We start from the raw sequence: 22,450 nt of genomic DNA, 5'->3' as shown, positions 1-22,450 counted from the left end.
CCGGGGGAAAAGAAGAAAAACTCTGGCAATGATCTGTGTTTAAGTGGAACATAAAGAGGAATACTAATAACTGGCAAACAAATATGGAGTGGACATATGATGTGACAACCCTACAAATTAAACCTCATACTGGCCAGCAGCATTGTACACCGCCACTAACGTCAGCACACACACACACATGTACACGCTCCTCCCACGCATCACACACACTTCACTACACTCCCACCTTCCACACTTGTGCCCACTCATACACACAAACTCGTTCACACAATGACGCTATAAAAAAGGCCCACACACACACTCACTCACGGCTACCTCCCTCGTAAATACACACACACTCACTCACGGCTACCTCCTTCGCACACACACACACTCACGGCTACCTCCCTCGCACACACACACTCACTCATGGCTACCTCCTTCGCACACACACTCACTCACGGCTACCTCCCTCGCACACACACACTCACGGCTACCTCCCTCGCACACACACACTCACTCATGGCTAACTCCCTCGCACACACACACTCACGGCTACCTCCCTCGCACACACACACTCACGGCTACCTCCCTCGCACATACACACTAGGCTACCTCCCTCGCACACACACACACACGGCTACCTCCCTCATGCCCCTGTGGCGCTCAGCTGGCGTCACCGGTGCTCCTTGAGTTGTTACGAAACAAAGGGCGATGGTCCTCCTCATCCCTCCATCTCCAAACATTACTCACTGCACTCAGAGAGAGGATGCTGCTGTTACATGTAGTGGGCTGCTCTGTTGAGTATTTCAGGACTTATGGCACATTTTGGTCTCCTAAAATATCCCTCGGCTTTCCAGATGGAAGCTGAGGACACCTGGAGCATTTCAGTGAAAGTGGCCTTCGTGAATAGAAGCTATTGTGAATAGATCCATTATAAACTCTCCCTGTTCCTTTGTGTGAATCCCTGACGTTTTGATGTTTTTGTTGAAGGCCTTGGTAAGGCACAATGTTCAAACGCTTCTTGGTCACTTATCTATTTTTCATTACGCAACATGTGTGTATGTTTGGCTTGGGTAGATTATAGTTATTGGAATAGATTTTTTTTTTTACTCCTGTACAAAACCTTTGTATGGTTGTATGAGCAGTCAACCTCCAAATCATTGCTTTATCATTTGTTTAGCTTTTTCATATTGGTAGAGAGTGGGTGAAGTCAAATCCCACACCAGCTATTATTGGTGGTTGACTGTTCATCAAGTCATATTTAGGTATGCATGGTGAAAAGTGACAATGTTCTATCTACAGAAGTGAATTATTTTGAGGCTGATAGATGAATTTGAGTGTCATTTATTTGATTTGGTGGAGTCGGGTGGGCACTGGGCAGAGGATAGATTTCCTAATAGTGGGGAGGGTGCATCTGAAGGGGTGCCAGGTATTTACCAGCATCCCCCAATTAAGACCAGCTTCTTGACGAAAATTGAATGTGATCAAACACTTTATGAAGCATGGTTGAATGATCAGACTAAGGTTTTCTGCCTTCATCTGGGTGCTTGCTGTCTTTCAGCTGGGTGAGGAAGAGGCACCCAGCCACGGAGCCCCCTGTGCCCTTGCCACCCAGTGCCGACCGCAGGGACCCCTGGCGCAGCATGACGGTGGTGCCCTATCTGGAGCACCTGCACGGCTATGGGGAGGAGGATGAGGAGGAGGAGGAAGATGACCTCTTCTACGGGAATGATGATGTCATGTACCCTCAGGACTTCACACCCACAGGTTAGTGTGAACTATCCAGAGAGCAGTGGGCAGAGGAGGTGCTGAAGGACAAAGGACCACAGCTAGGAAAATACTGAAATTGTCCTTGATTCCATGTGATAAAAAAGAGGAATAAAAATGGCAAATGTTTAACCAGTTTATTAGTTCGAGAGTAGCAGTTTCAACCAGGAGAGACTAGTGAATGAATAAAATAAATGTTTAATACAATAAAATAATATTTTTTACATTGACGGAATATATTGTGAGAATTTAGTCTTGACAAGGAAGTCACTTGGACACTACAGGGAAATATTGAGATCGAGGGGCGCCAGCCCTGAGCAGCAGCAAGATAAATCCCCCCGTGGAGTCTAGACACTGGTGGTGGTGGTGACTGAAGACTCTGAGACTGATGAAGCTGATGGATCTGTGAAGACTGGGCGGAGACGGGGAGGTGGAGGAGTGCGTGATGCCAGCAGCAGGAGATTGCAGTCTGAATTAGATGGAGAGAAAACATAGTATTTAAAAAGACAGCAGCAATGTGATTGGCTTACAATGCAGGTGTGTGAAGATGTGTCTCAATGCTATTGGATAGTTGAGGCCAGCTGGTGCAAACAGCTGATCACTTGATTTGATGCCCCAAGAAGTGACAAGGTGTGAAAGATGAGAAGGGCAGGATGGAATGAGAAGTCTATTAAAGCCTAAACGTAAAAGCAAATGTTCAAAAAAGATTAATCTTGGTGTATTCACATGCGTTTTGCTATTGGTAATAACATTCTGGTAACATGTTTAGCAAAATAATTAGCTGTGCAATCTGTCATAGTTTTGAGGCCTGAAGCAGATAGGATGTGGTAGTTGGCTGTACATCAATCAGAACATCTAAAACTGATCAAATATGGGTATAGGTTGAGGCGATGTCTCCTCATAGACGCTGGGTTAGCTGGCTCAGCCTGGGCGCATGGTCAGGGTGGGGTAAATCCCCCGTTCTATCCATTCAGCAAAGTTAGAATTTAGCTGATAGCCCAGCCCAGGCAGACACGATCAGGGACTTAACCACCGCAGTAAACGCCCATCTGAACAGACATCTTGTGTTCTGCTCTAGAATCCCCAAACCTGTAGTTCAGAGCCGCAGCACCGTCCTTTGGTGAGTCAGCCCATTGAGATATATGGGTGGTTTTACCCCACTCGCGCGCAAGCCGTTTAACATTTTGTCGGCGTTCCCACACATGCCGACTGTCTCTATTCACCACGCCCACTTTTTCTCTCTTCCGCGTTAGATGCAATTGTATTTGTTCTTCCGGTTCAGCGCTAGTTGGCGGCCAATTTAAAAACAAAACGTCACTATGAATTAAGTTTGGCAACATTCAGCAGCTACACTGCGGCCAACTTCAGTTACATGTTCATAGCGGTACTGCTGCGAGGAGCTGATGGCTGTACCCGGTCGGCATTTAACGTTAGTTACAAACCACGTCAACAGTGTTTTCTCACTACCAGTAGCCTACAGTAGGGTTTGACAGATAGCTAGTCCGACCGGTGTCAGCACAGCCAGCGCTCCCAGTCCTCGCTGCTCGTTAAATATTTCCAAATAGGCGTTATTCTGATAAACTGGTCACATATATGTTACGTTCTCACCCGAAAAAATATTAAAACTTTAAAACAGTTTGGGGGTTTTTGCTTGAAAACAGCTTTTTGGCAAGTCTAAAAATGACTACGGTAGGCGTAATCTATTTCCGTGTCTAAAATGGAAAGACGATTACAAAATGACGTCATGCAGAAGCGGACATGGACATATGGACAAAGAATAAGGTGAATAGAGACACTGTACCGATAGAGAGGGTATTAGGGGCTAAGAAAGATGAGCAATTCACTAGGAAATAGGACATCTTCAATATTACACAACAACAAGGGGACAGTTATGTAATGTGACCTTTTTTTTTTACTGAATGCTGTCTGTCGCCAACCATTTCAGGAGGAAATACAGCAAATTAAGTTAGGCTCTATGCGCCTCCCCTCCCCTCTTTCATTCTGCGGTCATATACACAGCACACTTACACAATCCCATTGACCTTTCACTCACTTTGCCTTCACTTTTCTCCCATTTTCATGACTCTCTCTACTTCCATCTCCCTCCTTTCCTCACAGCCGACCACCTCCGTCCTTGTCACAGATGCAGAGAGGCGCTCCTTAGGGGAAAATGGCTGATTTGTCCCATGTGATTAGGCATTCTGTCATGTCAGGGTTGGGTAGCAGTCAGAGGGGGGCAGTGTCCCCTTAAGCTTGTTTACACCCTGGACCAAAACACGCTTTTTTCTTATAGCTGATTTCACCAGCTTGCCGATCACAGATCAATAGCAGGCGGAGCTGCGGCTCTGGGAAACCCCCTCGTCTCCCGCCGTCTCGCTTGAGCTGTGCAAGGACCCCAAGATGGCCACAGGCACAGACTACACTACAGTAGGCTTCCAAACAGAAGTCCAAAAACCAACGGTAGACTTTGTCCATATTATTTACTGTTAAGGCCCAAACGCACAGGGAGCGTCAGATCCCAGCGTTTGGAAGCCCACCCATTGTTTTAAACGGCCGAACAAGAACCAAGAGCGTTGTGACGAGCGTCAAACTGCCTTGACGCCTGTACTTCGAACCTGTTTCGATTTTCGAGCGTCAAATGAGGTTCCAGCAGCGACCAAAGCCTCTGAGCTCCCCCCCTCCCTCTCTGCCCACTTCCATCCCCGTCTCTGTCTCGATAAGTGCTCCTCAAACAGTGACGGCAGTTTAAATACAGCAGGCATTAATACGCTACACTAGTAGCAAGACTACAATGTGAGAATAATGTTCTAAACACATCGGCTAGCAAAACATAGCCTATCCCTGGATGTCATGATGAAATTAGAATACGCAGCGCTGCCTTTTTTCTCTCCCCCTCTGCATGGCAGACCGACAGACAGGTAGGATGATCCAACAGCCTCTATCCCAAGCTTGCCCAGAATGACGTGCCGAACAAAAGGCTATTATTTCCCGCTGCAAAGTCGATCTCTGAGAAGAATACTAGAGGTATAAATACATTTGAAACATATTGATCCAGAGGAGAGAATTGTAGCCTATTCTGTAGCCTACCTTTCCTCTGCAGTAGGCAGCAGCACTGTGCTGCCTACTGTCGCACCGGAGCTTCTCCCCATGTTTAGAAAGTGATTAAGCGGTTTATTGAGTCATGTCTAGCAGGGTAACTGCTGTTTTGCGATAAAAACCATTACCCAAGACTGCAGACATTTGCAATTGCTTGATAGTTTGCATGAACTTATTGATCCAACAATGTAACATGCACCTTATTGTTGCAATGTATCAGTTCAATTTTGTGTCTAGAATCCTTTAGCTACACAATGTCTTTTCAGATCTGAGTAAAGCGGCACCTTCACTGAGCTCTATTTAAACGTCAACACTTTCTTATTCAACTGGCCTTTTCAACCTGTCAACCAGCACTTTTGCCCTTTGTCATCCTTACAAAACTTTTCCCCATCTTCTTCCTGTTATTGCGGTGGTGAGTCAGAGAGGAGGTGGCACAAGGGCCGGTTACAGTGCCGCTGTGAAGCCGTTCACAATCAACCCTCCTCAATCACCGACTCGCACTCAACACGGTCCTAATGCTCGCAGGCTTTTTATTCCGCCTTATTACACATTTGACTGATTGAGAGGTACATCCCTTTTGATTGAAGTCGGGTTTGTCCTTGGGGTCACAGGGGAAATTATGTCTATTTATTTATGAGCCTATCATGTTTTATTATGTTAGTCTTTGAATTGGAACATTTATTTTTCCACAGCCGAGTTTAATGAGCTGCCCTGAACTGCGACTGTGTCCACATAGTACCCAATTAAATCAATCTTCTCCCTACCTTTCTCTCTGTGTTCCCCCCCACTTTGTTCTTTTTCTAGTCTCAATTAATTCTAGCTTAAGTATGTTGGACCGGAATCTTGATGAAATAGTTGGCTAAAATTGGCTTCCTTCCTCCTCGTCCAAAGTGAAGACACACATTTTGACATCAGCAACATCTCCGCTGTCTGTGTTGACAGATTATTCTACATGAGCATCATCTTATTTGTCATCTGTTCACGAGCAATAATTAAGCCTTTTCAGTTCCATTCACTCCCTCTTATTGAATAGAGATGAGACACCCACACAGGACATCCTCACGTTGCATTTACTGCCACTGGAGTTTGAAAACAAACTGTATAATTGTTTTTTTATGTATATATTATTTATTATTCTGTGTACTTTTTATGGTATTTGTAATATCATCATGATACACTAAGTAGCTGCTTTTTTATGAATAGGAGGCATTGTGGAGTCACAGAATCTTTACTTGAGGTTTTAAGAATCTGATAATAGTTTTGAACCACAGATAAGCTAGATACAGTATCAGCCAATGTGGCAGTTGAAGAAATTGTGACTTGATTACATCACAATTTCATTTCTGTTGCTTTGAGGGGGGGGGGATAAAAAAAAAATCGACACAAACCTTTAATTAATTCTAAGATCATAGAATAATAACAGGATTAGTCCAACTTTTATTTCAGGGCAGCTATTTGCTGATTGAATTAGAAAGGGGGTCTTAGCTTTGTGTTGGAAGTCAAGTCCAGCCTTTATAACCTACATGACTGTTACTTATCATCACGGGCATTAGCACCTCACACCTACACAGAGCAGCCCACTACAGTGGAGAAGAAGCCATTTGGTTTTCTACTGCAGTGCCGAGAGACAGAGAAATGTATGCTTTTAGGTTTGCTTTTTTTTCTGTTTGTGTGGTAATATACCCCCGCTTGATGACAGAGCCTTTCTCATGCTCCGTGTGCGTGCCCATGCAGCGGCCTCTGCAACCCTTCCTTCAGTGATTTCCGGAAACGTACATTTTCTCCCCGCTAGCCGTCGAAATTGCCAATTAGAGGAGAGCGAGTCTTTAGGTTGCCATAGCAACTGGGTGAGTCATTCTGCTGCAGTCAGTTTAGTCACACTCACACTGACTGTATGTTTTTCCATCTCACCGTCTCCCTGCCTCCCCCACCATACACTGTGAAAACCCTCCACCTCACGCTCCATCCCCCGCAATCATTATGCTATTCCAACTGAGTTCTTTTTTGCACAGTGTTATCAGAACAAGAGACACTTTCACAAGTCCTCTTTCTCATTCGTTCAAGGTTATTCCCAATTAGGCAAGGTGAACGAATGAATAAAAGGTGTGTGTGTGTGTGTGTGTGTGTGTGTGTGTGTGTGTGTGTGTGTGTGTGGATTACTTATTTATGGATCAGGCTAATAAGTAAACCCACAGCTGAAGGCACACTGTGAAGGAGGCAGTGGAAGAGGGGTATCTAACACTCATTTGCTTCATTCCAAGAACACTTGTTGGCTCTGATTGGTCTTAGTTAGCAGAAGCCAGATTCATTTGATTGGTCTTAGTTAGCAGAAGCCAGATTCATTTGATTGGTCTTAGTTTGCAGAAGCCAGATTCATTTGATTGGTCTTAGTTAGCAGAAGCCAGATTCATTTGATTGGTCTTAGTTAGCAGAAGCCAGATTCATTTGATTGGTCTTAGTTAGCAGAAGCCAGATTCATTTGATTGGTCTTAGTTTGCAGAAGCCAGATTCATTTGATTGCCATTGTGGGAAATTGTTTCCCATTTCACAGTAGTTGAGTTTCATTGGATTTTGCAAGTTTACATTTCTTCAGCATTAGCCCGCGATACCACACATTGTCATCAAATTGGCACATGACTGTCACTGGATGCATTCTTCCCCTTTGCACCTGTTGCAAGACTTGTTGATTTGTCCATGCCAGCTTTTGTCAACAGGGTTAGGCCATTCTGATCAGCTGTATAGAAAGATACTATGAGGTGCAGTGCATAATACTATGAGGTGCAGTGGATAATACTATGAGGTGCAGTGGATAATACTATGAGGTGCAGTGCATAATACTATGAGGTGCAGTGCATAATACTATGAGGTGCAGTGGATAATACTATGAGGTGCAGTGCATAATACTATGAGGTGCAGTGGATAATACTATGAGGTGCAGTGGATAATACTATGAGGTGCAGTGCATAATACTATGAGGTGCAGTGGATAATACTAGCAAAAGTTCCAATTTCTGCTTGATTTCACGACCACTCAAAGCAGCGCTATGCAACTGTTCCTATACTGCAGTGTAGTAGCAACTGTTCCTATACTGCAGTGTAGTAGCAACTGTTCCTATACTGCAGTGTAGTCAACTGTTCCTATACTGCAGTGGTTCCCAACTTTTGTCAGGCCCCCCTTTTATGATGTATGTGTAGGACCTTTTATCACACCCCCCACACACACACACACACACACACACACACACACACACACACACACACACACACACAATCACAATTGTGAAACTTCGCCTTGGCTTTAAAACTACGCCCTTTACAGTCTCTGAAAGCCAGTAAACAGGAGAAATTACCAGGAGCACAGCGGGAGAAAGGGTTAAAAATAGGGAGACTGCCGTGAAAATCGGCAGGTATGTGTCGCACCTCCCCTGTCTTTCCTCTGTTCCCCCCCAGTTTGTATAGTGTGATTCTGATGTCATTCTCCTGGGCACATCAGCCATAATCAGAAAGATCAGATCAGGTCTGGAAAAATGAAAAAGGCTGCCATTAATGCAAACTGCCGTTTGTTTGCATATACGGTATTGCACACACATCGAGTGTCAGAATAGTTCACAGCCATGTACAAAATTTCCCATGGCTGCTCTCAGCTCTCTGCCTCCCTCTTTCTCCTTTCGCCTCCCTCCTTCACCCTCTCTTTTTCATCTCAGTTTCTAGCTTCTCTCCTCCCTCTATCAGGTCTGTGAGCCCTGATGACTAGCAGTGTGTGAGTAGGGATAGAAAACAGTAAGTTGGGTGTAATTCCTGATCAAGCACTTTCCGCTGTACATCTTACTAGGGATGCAAATTTTTATCAATTTCCTTATTTGATTAATTGGTCATGTTAACGATCAATTAATCGATTAATCATTATTCAGAACAGCTTTTGACATACAAAATAGAAAATACAAAAAGCTATCTTTAGGCCTACCTAGTGCCCTGTAGAGAGAGAGTGGCGTCAGCGGAGGACCATAATGCGTGACTCATTAGCCAATGAACAGCCAGGAAGCGGTCTCGCGCTACTTTTGAATGCTAAAATAAAGCTGATAATGTACAATTTGAGTAAAAAAAAAAAAAAAAACTTTCAAAGTACAACACAAACTGTCGATTTTGTGGCAACTCGACAGTGCTGCTTAATCCAGGACCTTACTTTCTGGAACTCTTGAGAGTAAAAAACAAGTTGATCAACCACCTAAACTTCCTGCATTATCTGTCATTGTGCTTGTGGACGTGACAGATTTCAAAATTGTATTTACAATCTTTACAATGAATACTGTTGTCTTTTTGGGTGTAATTCTCCCACACTGGACTTTCTGCCTGCTAGCTTGGCTTTCTTCTTCCTCTGTATGAGCAGAGAAAGTTAAATTTCACCCTTGTGGTGTTAAATCATTTCAGCAAAGAAAGAAAATATAGCACATAGCCTACATTGTCGATTAATCGCTTAACATAGTTTCATTGATCAAATTGTTAACGATCGATTAATCGATTGTCGATTAATCGTTAACATCCCTACATCTTACAGTACATTAGCAGACAGCAGGGGCTGGGCAAACTCATCGCAGTTCCGTTTTCTATTAGGCCCTGCCCAACTTGAATGTGGCTGTGCAGTAAGTATTGATGTTTTGATGAGGAGATAAATGTGGTCCTAGCCCTCTGGTCACATGGCTCTGGTGTTGATTGTCTGGATCCGATGTCTCAGGATGCGGTGAGTCACTCTGGCCCGGCGCTGACCCACATCTGTGCTGTGTTTCCCCAGGCCGGCTGCAGGAGGAGGGGCTGGAGCCCAACGGTCAGCAGGGTCGTCTGAGCACCGGCCTGGCGCTCAGGAGCCTGTGTGTGAACGGCACGGACGGGGAGAGCGAGACGGAGAACCTCCCTGCCTGCGGGACCAGGCAGAGGTCCGACCGCCGCTCCAGCTCCTCGTCCAACCCGTCCCGCAAAGGAGTGTCCACCTACAGCCGCATCCGCAGGCTCTCTGGCTGCAAGCAGCAGTGACGCCACGCCCCACCTCGCTCCCCCACCTCAGAGCACACACACTGGACAGGTGAGGAACCCCCCCAAACACACATGCACCACAGCATACATACATGCTTCCTATCTTTTTCTTTTTATTCCTGATTGTTCTATGATGTTTGTTGTTTCAGGACCACAATGGAAATAATTTTGACAACTTTATTTGTGGCATCCTGATTAATTATTTTATACTGTATGCTTGTTGGTGTATTGTATTTTTAATTTGTCGAATAAATTCATTCATTCATACACATACCGTTTTAAAGTATACCGTGATATCAAGCAACCACAGTTATGGTACCATAAGCTTTCCCTGTAATAGCGTGCCCATGATATGTTGCACAATATGCACACTGCCGCACACCACTACTAATAAGTTAATAGTGGGAGGAGCCTTGTGTAAACATTCTCATAATAGACCTTATTCGATTGACGTCACTCACGTACTGGCACGCCCACCGCCGCCATATTGTTGACATAATGCAGCAGCTCTCAAGTGACAGCCTATGTGGAGCAGCGTTTATAGGAAGCTAGCCGCTGTTAGCGTTACCTGTATCGTTCCAATTGTGTTCGGATGGTGACCTGCGTTAGGCATGGCTGTAGTAATGACAGCAATAAAGTCCCCGTGGTTTGTTTCTATCTCTACCGTCCTCAGACGTGAAGGGAGCGACACTGAGGATACGTTAGCAGCACAGGAGATGTGTGGATAGTTAGTTGAGACAGGTGAAACTTTCTGACAGCTCCTCACAGCAAAGTCTGTTCACCTCGTCCTTTTGTTTATTTATTACAGGCATTAACGGCTGCCGTCGGCAGCATACAAATAACAACTGTGGGGTTTTTATTGGTGTCATTATCATCGCTACTTTGTAATGGAACAGAAACGACAATAAGGCTGTTACTAGTTGTCAGCTGCAGCGCTGTGTGCGTGCAGGACGGTATGTCAACAATATGCCGCCGTCCAGGGTTAGCGAATAAGGTCTATAGTCTCAGTTTCAGTTCATTAAAGCAATACTTTTCTTCTAAGCAAAATACTTGTTTGTTTCCCAATGGGCCATAGTACATTTGATTAAAGAAGGGGGGGGATTAATGAATTGGAATACCGTGATGTTTTGGATACCGTACTATTTCATATCGTTACCTACATCCCTTTACTGTGCGTGATTTTGTCATCAACCTGTTCTTAAATTCCTATATACATAACATGAAGGTAGTGCTATCTTCTCTCTCAAGTGCTGTAGTTACTCACCATGCACTCAGAGAGTGGAGAGCCTGGTAGGGATGAGACGATAGAGAGTTTGTGGAGAGATCTTTCACTAAGCTCTATGGGGTTTAACATGGGGGTTTCACTTAAATGCATAAAATAAGGTCTGTGGTTAACAAAAGTTTATGGGACCGCGAATTTGGGTTCAACATGATACTCTTCACAAACGTGAATAACTTTTATGACTTTTGGAGCGTAATGCGTCATTTTTATAAAACGCTTCAAAAGGCATCAAAGTTATTCACATTTGTGAAGAGTATCATGCTGAACCCAAACTCGCGTTCCCATAAACTTTTGTTAACCACAGACCTTATTTAAGTGAAATCCACATTCTAAAACCCCATAGACTTTTCCACTGAGGAACCAAATGGCGGCGATTTCTGGATCCCTGCGGTACTCTATTAAAGGGATTTCACACGCTAGTTGATAAATAAACGATGAGTTTCTTGTGCGTAGAATCAAGTGTGAGACGTGTGTGTGTCCTTCAACCCCTTGATGTAGGGTAGCCACTAGCCACTATAACAGCTAGACTCAAAAGGCTTCAGTCTGCCTCATGTAATTACAAAGCCAAGCAGTGGAGAATTCTGCTCTGTCCCCAGGGGGCGGAGTGAAGAGCAGGATGACGCAGCTGAGGAGGGGAGGGGTGGTGATGGAGAGGAATCCTGCACAGGCGGAGGAGGAGGAGGAGGAGAGGAGAGGGAGCGTGGGCGTGGGCGGACTGCGTGGGAAGAAGATGCTGCATAATCAGCTTCCTAGGGTTTTCTCCTGCTCGCGCTCCTCCTTCTGTCTCTCACTTTTGCCTTTTCTGTCGTTAGTTCTTTGTTAGCGAGACTTTGTTCCCCTCAGTCTGTGGCACCAGCCCCTTCATGTTGGCTCTGTGTCTCTCTGTGATCATCTCTCCCTCTCTCCTGTCTGCGTCTGTCCCACCATCTTGCTCTTGGTGTCTCTTCCTTTTCGCCCGTCTCTCCGTATCGCTTTCTTTCTATTCCTCTTGTTCTCTGTATGACTCATTCTGCAGTGTGAGCCACAGCCTCTCCCTGCACTGCCCCTCATCTGTTCTGAAGGAGAATGACAGATCTTATCCTGCTGCCTGGCCTGTCTGTCCCTGTTTCATATCCAGCCAGCGCACACACACACACACACACACACACGCTGCACGTCTCATAAGAGAGAGAAGCTGTTGATGTTATTGCAATTGTTCTTTCGATGAAATTGACCCGGCGTTTGCTGTCAATAGAGCAACAGCCTCAACTAAATATTGTTAAATCCCTCTACAGAATGTGTTTACTGAGGGGTAACATCATGGGTAACATTCACAAAACCCTAGCTTACAACGAGGCACGATGATATCGCCACGATAAAGGGCTTTAAAATGAAATATTGGCATTGCCCCAAAGCGAACATTTCTGCTGATATGACAGGCCCATAAAATGACACTTTAATTATGCCCAAATGCTTGATTTGGAGGAATCTTAAGAGTTTTGTTTGAAAGAAAATGTTACATAAATAAATATATTTTTTGCATGTTTTACATAAGTTGAAGTAGTTTTCTTATTTTGCCCAGTGAATGTGTACATTTTGAAAAGTGTCGTATTCATGTCTGCCAGTGGGCCATCACGATAAGAGTAGGCTTGATGTTCTCTGAAATTAGGCAGGAAAAATGCAGGCATATACGGCAATTGGCCAAAAGAATTGGAAAATATCCCCATCCCCGATATCGGCAACAACAAAAAATCCATTATCGTGAATCCCTAATCACAAGCCTTTTTTTAAGTTTCAAAACCTTGCACTGCTGATGCGTTCTAGCACAGACGGGCGCTCTGACTGATGATCCTACATCATTTCATACTTATCGGCTTGTGCCATCACATTGATTTAGCCACATATAATAGGTGAGAAATGGAATAGCCGCCTAATGGTGAGGAGAGAGGAACCGAGTGAGTCATCATCAGCATCTCCCACACATTCTAACGGTGCCTGGAGCTGCTCTGTTAAAAGGCAATCTGGAGAGAGGGAATGCGTGGGTGGAGGGGGAAAGAGATGGGTGGGGGGGGGGATCTCAAACACCCCTGAATACTGAGCATCTCTCAGACAGGTGGCTCACGTTTGAATGAGCGCCCGAAGGAAGGGGGGGGTGTAGCGCAGCTGTGGAGGTAAATACGTGTTCATTCACGTGTGCGAGTTGCACCTCAAACGTGTGTGTGCGCGTGTGTATGTGTGTGAAGCTGAGGCACGAAGCAGGGAACACCATGACCATCCCTATTCCTGGTTCCAGACAGGATGAGTAACAATCTGGTGGTGAATGGAGCAGCCTGGGTAGGGTATGTCGTGTGGGTAGGGTACCTCGTGTTGCCTAAGTCGCTGCATTTTAAGTAACCGCAGCAAACTCCACACCTTGACAGCCGAGGTGTCTCACTGATATGGAGAGAGGCAAACTCCTAATGTGTGTGTGTGTGTTTCTGTGTCTTCTGGCTTATCTGTTGCTCCCTGCAACTGTATAATAAATCAAGGAAATGAACAATTCCAATGCCAATATGAAACCCAGAGGCAGCAAGGTGGAGTATTGGTTAGCGCGACAGTCCTGTAGCCATAAGGTCACAGGTTTAATCACTGCAATATCCAATTTGTCCATTGGGTGTTTTCCATACAAAAAGCTGGGCTCACTCACACGGCTTGAGGTGGCCGCCAAGCGCGGCTCGGATTTGCGTTTCCATTCAACATTGCTTCCCGCTTTACAGTGTGCACGCCCACTCTGCACGACCAGGTCGTTCTTCACAATAGAATGCTTTGTCAGTGTTTGTCAGTGGATTGGCTGCGATTGGCGAGACGTCACCGCAGCCCGCTTGGAGGCGGGTCCGGCGAGCTTTGGCCCAACTTCAGAGTAGGTCCAGCTCAAACACGGCACGGCTTGGCTTTTTTTTTTAACTAGGCATCTCCGTTTGTTTTTTTAACTAGGCATCTCACGTGCGTAGCGCGCCCGATGACATCATCAGTGATGTCACTATGACATCATCAGTGGGACAAAAATTGAAACCGAGAACAGAGCCCACATTGCCCCTTTTATAGATAGATAGCTGGAAACCAAAATCAGCACAGCTAAAAGTGCTAATGGGAAAGGCCTGAAAGTGTCTCACTCTTTGTAAGTGGCTGCCGATAATAACATAAGAACATCTGCAAAATGTCCACTATGGAAATGTGACAAAGGATTTTTTATATATATATATATATATCTCAGTATGTTTGTTTTCACCTGCAGGTTGGTGTTTTGACAGTGGCTGACTCTTGGCTTGGAGATGGATCTGCCAACATCACAAAGCCCCAAAGGACATTTTAGCCGGTTTTGCTGCACTGTACTGATGATGGCAGCAGCAGCAGCAGCAGCTGCACTACACTACTATCCCACATACTGAAGAAAAACCCCTCGAGAAACTTTGCTGCTTTCACAACATCTTAGCTGACCAGCTGACCGATTGGCTGGCAGATACCAACGATACTGATGATGGTTAGCATGAAGAGGATGCAAGAGTGGAAGAAGCGGGAGAAACACGGAGGAGAGGCGGTGTGGAACTGTGCGTTAGCTAGCTCTCTCCTCTCCGTTAGCTAGCTCTCTCCTCTCCGTTAGCTAGCTCTCTCCTCTCCGTTAGCTAGCTCTCTCCTCTCCGTTAGCTAGCTCTCTCCTCTCCGCAAAGCTCACTTTCAGATTCCCCCAATGGCCCACATCCTCCCCCCCCCCTCGCTCCTCACTGAATTAATGTAGCTTGTTTTAGACTGCAGCACTGTTCCCCCCCGCAGTTACTCAGTCAGTATTAAGTGCACATTGTGAGGTGTGTTGAATCCATTGGATGGACTGACACTGGAGTATTTTGATGAATGCAATATACCTGGCAGTTACGCAGATTGTATATTTTGAAATGAATAAATGGCATGAAGGGAACCGCAGACTACAGCCGTAGCTGTCGTGGAATGCCTGAGCTTGGGTTTACGTATATTAGCCTCTGTCTTGATTGTTGTTTTGCCTGGTTGTTCCCCCCACATTATGTTTTTAATGATTATTTATATAAAATGCACTCCCAACCAGCAACAGCACAGTATGTGTGCCTTGTGTCATTTGTTTCTGTTGATTGTTGTAATTACTGACATAACAGTTACGTATTTTTGTTGTCATTACTGCAGTATTTTGGATAGAAGAATACCACTGAACTTAAAGTGGCATACAGTATCGGCCACTAACACAATTTGTTTTGGTCCATTTTCAGTTTAATTCTTCATAAATTTGATTGGCACTACATTGAATGTTAAATATCCATTACTACTACTGTGTGCTCTTGTTTCCTTTTTGCATAAAGCGCACAGGCGTTCTGTGGCTCTCCTCCAGCTCATCATACTCTGCAGTTTGCTTCACCTTGACTTTGATGTTATTCTGATGGGTGGGTTGGCGCCGTTACCCCAGTCTTTGATAAGCGGATCTGTGGCTTCTTCTGTGATAAGCCTGTTCCTGTGCAGACAGGTTCAGAGTCAGGCTCTGATTTGATCTGGGTCCATCAGATCCTGCTGGAGCGCAGGCGAATGGGGGCAGAGTTCCTCCGATCGGAACGGAAAATGAGCGGAGAGCGCGCTGTAGTCCATTCATAGACCGCATAGACTACCACCATAAGTTTGTACCATTAGTTACTACACCATTCATTAGATATTAGGCCACGCCTACATCTTGTTGATTATAATTATATAGCTAAATTGAATTTAGTCTTAAGTCTGGGGCAAAGTAGAAGTTGAATACATTTTGAATGCATACAGTACAAAAACAGACTTGAGTTCTTTCATGTTGCAAGTTGTGGACATTTTGACTATTCGGAAATGCTAGCATTACACTAGAATCAGTTCAAGTAGTTGCAAACATATTCAGATACATTTCAATCTGTAACATTTGTAATACTATTGAATGGTAAAACTGGCATATTGCATCAGGTTTTTACCATTAGACCAAAGCAGGGCAATTCTGTTCGGCTGCCTGCTCATTTAGATTCCTAATTCCAACAGTGGTGATGAATTGATGTGCCTCCCTCTGTGATAAATATCTCAACCACTCCAGTGTCCAACTGGCAGCATCTGGCAGGATCGTCTTGTGTTTTCTCTTATTTGCTCGTAGGCCTTAAATTCAGTTAAATATGTGGACTAGGGCAGTGGTTCCCAACCTTTTTGGTCTTATGTACCCATTGAGTTGTTTTGCCATGCCAAAGTACCCCCTCACTCGTGTGTCGATGATTTTCTGAAATTTGTTTTATTAAAATGATATTAAACTTTTAGTAGGCCTATCTAACACATCTGATTATTAAATGAAAATCATTTGAATTACCCCCTTTAATACACTTCTGTTTTCAATTGGAGAAACCCACATGGAAAGAATCTATATGTACCCTATATGTTTTAATATAGGCCCACATATAGTTTTCCCATATATGGTGCATACATAAAATTGGCCGTTTTCCTATATTATATGTACATATATGTACCTATATGTATAGGTACATATATGTACCTATATGTACATATAATATAGGAAATCGGCCAATTTTATGTATGCACCATATATGGGAAACCTATATGTACATATATGTACCTATATGTAGGATTTTAAATAAAAAAAAATAGCAGCGCACACAGGATTTGAACCCCGTTCTCCAAGGCTCAAGCCGAGCCGTGCGCTCTAGTGCTGAGCTATACATTTTCTTATACTAACCAGAGAGCCGGGCACATTATATACTGTCTCGCACACAACGTAGACCACAATTGTCAGCGATCGGGAAGTTATTTTATGTGATGCGTACGATCGTAACAGACTAAAATGATGTTGTGTGTGTGTGTGTGTGCATCTATAGTCTGTAGGCTGTACGGCTTCAGAGGTTAACTTCATTTAACACCAGAGACTCAGGAGGTAGGCCTACACAGAGCCTCATATAGTCTGTTACAATAACATAGTGTGCCCAGAGCACCTCGTTCCGCACTTGGTGCAGACCGGTGCAGACTTGCTTTGGTCTAGTCAGTCACAGCTAGTAAGTACTTGCGCATGCGCGTTGCTGCAGGAACTGAATTCATTATTTTATAGTATTGCGCTAAACTATTAACCATAGTTGTGTCCTGGAAGCTTTTTGCTGGCACCACATAGTCTATAGTCCCATATTTATGATATTTCATGTGACATAAAATGCGTTGAAATGTAGTTTTCGTGTAGATCAGATTTCAACTCTCAGTTACACAATAAAAGACAATAAAATGCCAATTCACACACTATCAATATTGTCTCTATTCCAAACTACAACAAATGTTTTAACAATATGATGAACCAAATTGTGTTTTTTTACACGTTTATGTTGTAACCGCATTTTAGCCGGTTGAAAAGAGGGTGAAATTAGGTCTTAGACGTTCAAACCCAATATCACCCAGATTTAAACTAAAAATCAACGTTGAAAAAACGTTTTGTGCTCGCTGGGTATATATGGATTATGACACAGTGTATACAAACAGATTTGTAAATGACCCATATAGGAGGCATATACCTTGTATTGTGTACATATATGGCCTATATGTGGATATAAAGAAGTGAGACCTATATGACCTGTATTATGAACATATAGGGCCTTTATGTGTATATAAAGATAGGAGACATATATGCCCTGTATGTGCACATATAGTACCTATATGTGGATATAAAGAAGCTATAGGAGACCTATATGCCCGGTATATGCACTTATATGCACCTGAATCTGGCCTATATGCAACCTATATGCGGCATAAATGTGGCCTATATGCGCATATATGCAACTAAATCTGGCCTATATGCAACCTATATGCGGCATATATATGGCCTATATGCTCCTATATGCGCATATATGCACCTAAATCTGGCCTATATGCAACCTATATGCGGCATATATATGGCCTATATGCTCCTATATGCGCATATATGCACCTAAATCTGGTCTATATGCAACCTATATGCGGCATATATATGGCCTATATGCGCATATATGCACCTAAATCTGGCCTATATGCAACCTATATGCGGCATATATATGGCCTATATGCTCATATATGCTGCATATAGGTTGCATATAGGTTGCATATAGTTGCATATATGTTCATATAGATTCTTTCCATGTGGGAAGTCATCAGTTTTACTAAGATGGGCCTATGAAATTACTTGGAAATGATGTTTTAATCATTTTGTAAATAAATTGTAATCCCCAATCTTTCCAAGTACCCCCTGCAAGATGCTCAATTACCCCTAGGGGTACACGTACCCCTAGGGGTACACGTACCCCTGGTTGGGAAACACTGGACTAGGGGGCCAGATTTGAAGGTGAGGAGAGGAAGGCAGACTTTTGAGATGTTCTGCTCCTCGTAGATCACAGGGTGGATCTTCTCTCCAATTAATTTGGAGGTGGTGATAAGGAGAGGAGAGAAATCGATGAGGATGCTTGGCTATAAGCCACAGAGAACAATGAAATGAGATTGGTCAGAGGGAACCTTACCTGCGATGCATTCCCATGCTTTGATTAACAAGCAGATGCTTGAAATAAGGCAAGATAGAACCAATTATGCATCATTCATTTATTCACCGATTGGAAAACAACCCTAAAATAACTCTTTGTATGATTTGGTCCCTCAAGGCTCAATAGATCAATAGATCTAACAATAGATCAGTCAACAAAAGCAAATAAGTTGTTTAGAAAGCTCCTTTTTTCTTTGAGAAATTAAGCAGAAGACTAACGAGCAAGGATTACAGAAATAGATTGATTTTTTTTTAACTCGTCTAAATAAATCTCACAAAATCTCATCAATTACAGCATCCTAGCATGACTCTTGAACAAAAGTAGATTCCATACAATACAAAATCTCTAGTCATACCATAAGTCATACCAACGCTTTAACTTCTGCCTCAAACAAATGAGCATCAACCCATGAATTGAGTTTATGTAGTGTAAGTCTGAGAAAACATGAAGATTTGGACTAAAATGTTAACTCTCATGCAGACCTATCTATGCACAGTGATGCATAATGCATTCGACAGGCTACTGGTTAGTATACAAACATATTGTTGACCACAGTGTCCCCAGTTATACAGCATCTGTCTAAACCAGTGATACTCAACCCGAGGCTCTAGAGCCACATGCGGCTCCTTTATGGGTAGTTGTGGCTCTTTTAAGTCCTACTTAAAATGAACACATAAATAAAAACCAAAAAAAGATGAAGGGACTTTTTTTGGATTGTGGCTCTTGCAAAGATTATTATTTTTTCGGTCAATGTGGCTCCTGAGTAGGGCAAGGTTGCGTACCACTGGTCTAAACCTAAGGAAGGACACGGATGAAGTCTAGCTCCACATTCTGCATGTATACACAATAAAGGTTTATCTTTGTACAAATGTAGTAATTTGTATTCACCCTATTGGTCAGTTTTCTTTGAATTATCGTCCTTTCATTATGTTGATTCTGAGTCACGTCTTGGCCTGTTGATCTGCAGAAAATGAAGCTGTCTTCCTCTTTCACCACAACTGTCACAATGGGGTAGTGTGAGTAAAGCGGATTAAGGATGTTATGTATATCCTTTGTGTTGATGAACACTCGTAAAAAAAGAAGGCTGTTTGATGACACAAAATTGTGCCGATTAGTGAGAGCACATTGTGTTGTCCATGGTGACAGAATGGCTCATGCTCTGAATATGACAATGTGTGAAAATAGAACAGAGTGAGAACACACACACACACACAAATCACTATCCTCTCCACTCTTCAGACCCATCCGAGTTCACCTTCCTCCACCTCTTTTCATCTCAGTCATTGTTCTCTAATGAGGAACATCGCTTCTGCCTCTCAGAGTCCATTGGAGACTCTCACCACGCAGGGGAGAGAGATCTAATCTGACCATCTTCACACCCAGAGGGGGAATAATAGCTATTTCCCGCCATGCTTTTCTATTCCGTCCCTTCACTGTGCTGCACTGTAACAACGGCCTCCAGGAGTGAGGGAATGGAGTGGAGGAGACAGCGGGATGAAAGGACTGTTTTTGATTAATATTCAAGACCATCTTCTGCAGTGGTTCCTCGCTGCACGTGGAAGAGAGGGAGAGCCTAACAACCCCTCTGAGAGCAGGAATTTATGAGCAAAACTGGGTCACACAGCCTGAGTTGAAGGCAGAGCGCTGTGCTTCTCACCTCCAGCTAACGGCAGAAATGGCTTTTCCACATCATTCTTCAACGGGCTTGGCATTCCTCGCATTCTTTGCCCACAAGACATAATCTGCTAACGTGGTTTCATTTGAATGGCAGCACTGGTTTTCTTTAATTGCGCAGAGGAACGCGCGGGGAGGGGAGAGAGGGGGATAAAGTGGAATTTGCTACAAATAACATCTTTGTTCGTTGTGGTTTTGTAAGCTGGCAGGAAGTGCCGTCCTTAGCCCCCGAGGGAGACATGTACTGTCAACTTTCTCAGGAGGAGGAGAGGAAGGGAGAGAAAAGAATGTGAGCTGTGGACAAATAAAGGGTGTTTTGTGAGCCCCAATGCACGAGAAAGCATGCCTTTCTTATAAAGAAATTCAATCAAGTCTAATGCCTCCGAGGGCAGCATCAGCCCTGTTAACTGCCCACCTCTTGGCTATAAACCAGTACCAGAAGACTACCTGAGTCTATTAACACAAAGGCCATACAGCCATCTTCAGTGATGCCCCAGAGTACCAGGAGTCCTAGCTTCAGATCATATCTGTGACTGATTAACTACCTCGAGTCATCATACAGTACCAGTAGCTATCTGTCTAGTCCTATCATACCATTGTCGAGATCCCACTAGTTAGTATATACATGTGAAGTACGTTTTGGCACAGAAAGGACCGACAGTAAAACTGCTCTAAACCTGCCACAGTGTGTCAATTGTCATTGTCAGTAGAAGGAATGCAATGCAAACATCAAAAAATAGAACATAATACATTGAATGGAGAAAAATAGATTACATGGAAAAAAAACAGCTAATGTAACAACATGAGGACAACATCTTTAAATAGAAACATGGTGATGAGCTCTAAAGCCAGACATTCAGTGACGGCGAGAATTAAAGGATATTTCAGTTTCATTAGAACAGTTTCTATGAGAAAACAGGAACCCGTTTTCCAGGCTGTGTTAACCGTGTAATCTGTCCATCTATTCACCATGTGAAATCATCATGTAGACGAGACAGTCTGGCTTGAGAGACTTAACAGGAAGTGTAAACACAATCGGAACCGATTGTGTTTACACTTCCTGTGGCAGAGCTTATCTCCGCAGCCTGCTTCCAGTGAGTCACTAGCTTTGACACAACTTTGAACAGAGACGATCTCTGGTTTGACCAGGTAAAAAGACAGCCGGCGTTTTGAACAGGAAGTCATAACACAAACGGGTCAAGTGGGCGGGGCTACATAAGGTGAATAACCATACAGAGTTTGAGCAAATATCAGTAAACAATTCCATATTTTGGTTGCAATTCAGCCTAATTTATGATCAAAGCACTCATTGCCCAGTATATTGCACGATCACAGGACAGGCAGGTAACTGTTGTGTCCAAATCTATAGATTTCTGCACCTTATAGCACCTGGTTTCACAGTGGATCAACTAGTGCAGGCCAGGGGGAAGACTTGCTCTCAGCTTCACTTTTCTTACTGGAGAGCAGGGGTTCCCAAACCTTTTCATCTTGGGACCCAAAAGATAAATTGTGTGTCTCCCTGGGACCCAAACTCACAAAAAGCATAAGGTAATGAGTTGCCATGGCGACCAGTTGGCGACCCACCCCCCACGGGTCCGCGACCCAAATTGGGTCCCGACCCATAGTTTGGGAAACACTGCTGGAGAGAATAGAGAGGAATGACAGCAGTAGAGACACAAAAGTAGATAGTAAATTAAACTATGGGCACATACCGAGACCATTATTGGCAGGAAAACATATTCCCTTCAAAACCATGTAATTTTAGATTGTTGGTGATATATTTTCCGTGTAAATTTTTTATATTTTGTCTTTCTTTATAGTCAACAAAATGTAAAATGGTAAGAATCAAAACCTTTGTAATGCTAACTGGCATAAAGAGAGACTGGTTGCATTGTGAGTGAGTTCGCTGTACAAAACTATTACCCAGTTAGTTGGGGAGAATTGTTTAACTATGGACTGTTGAGCCATTTGTGTTGAGACTGATGTCAAACAGAAAGAGAGGCGTGTCATCAGCAGGAGTGAGGTTGACGAGGAGGACGAGTGGAGCCCTGATGAGGAGGATGAGTGGAGCCCTG

General features: G+C 43.8%; 1 protein-coding gene across 1 annotated transcript in view; it reads left to right on the top strand.

Annotated features, from left to right (window-relative positions):
* The window catches only part of LOC310786625 (serine/threonine-protein kinase STK11-like), a 30,276-nt gene extending 14,565 nt beyond the window's left edge, over positions 1-15,711 (top strand). The window contains exons 9-11 of the mRNA XM_083647862.1: positions 1,544-1,749; positions 9,634-9,921; positions 14,408-15,711. Of these exons, the coding sequence (XP_083503988.1) occupies positions 1,544-1,749; positions 9,634-9,872 (445 nt within the window). The 3' untranslated portion in view covers positions 9,873-9,921; positions 14,408-15,711. The remainder of the gene's footprint in view (positions 1-1,543; positions 1,750-9,633; positions 9,922-14,407) is intronic.
* The last annotated feature ends 6,739 nt before the right edge of the window (positions 15,712-22,450 follow it).

This window comes from Poromitra crassiceps (assembly GCF_964638095.1).
Source record: "Poromitra crassiceps genome assembly, chromosome: 12".
NCBI classification, from domain to species: domain Eukaryota; kingdom Metazoa; phylum Chordata; class Actinopteri; order Beryciformes; family Melamphaidae; genus Poromitra; species Poromitra crassiceps.
This window is presented reverse-complemented; position numbering and strand designations above follow the sequence as displayed.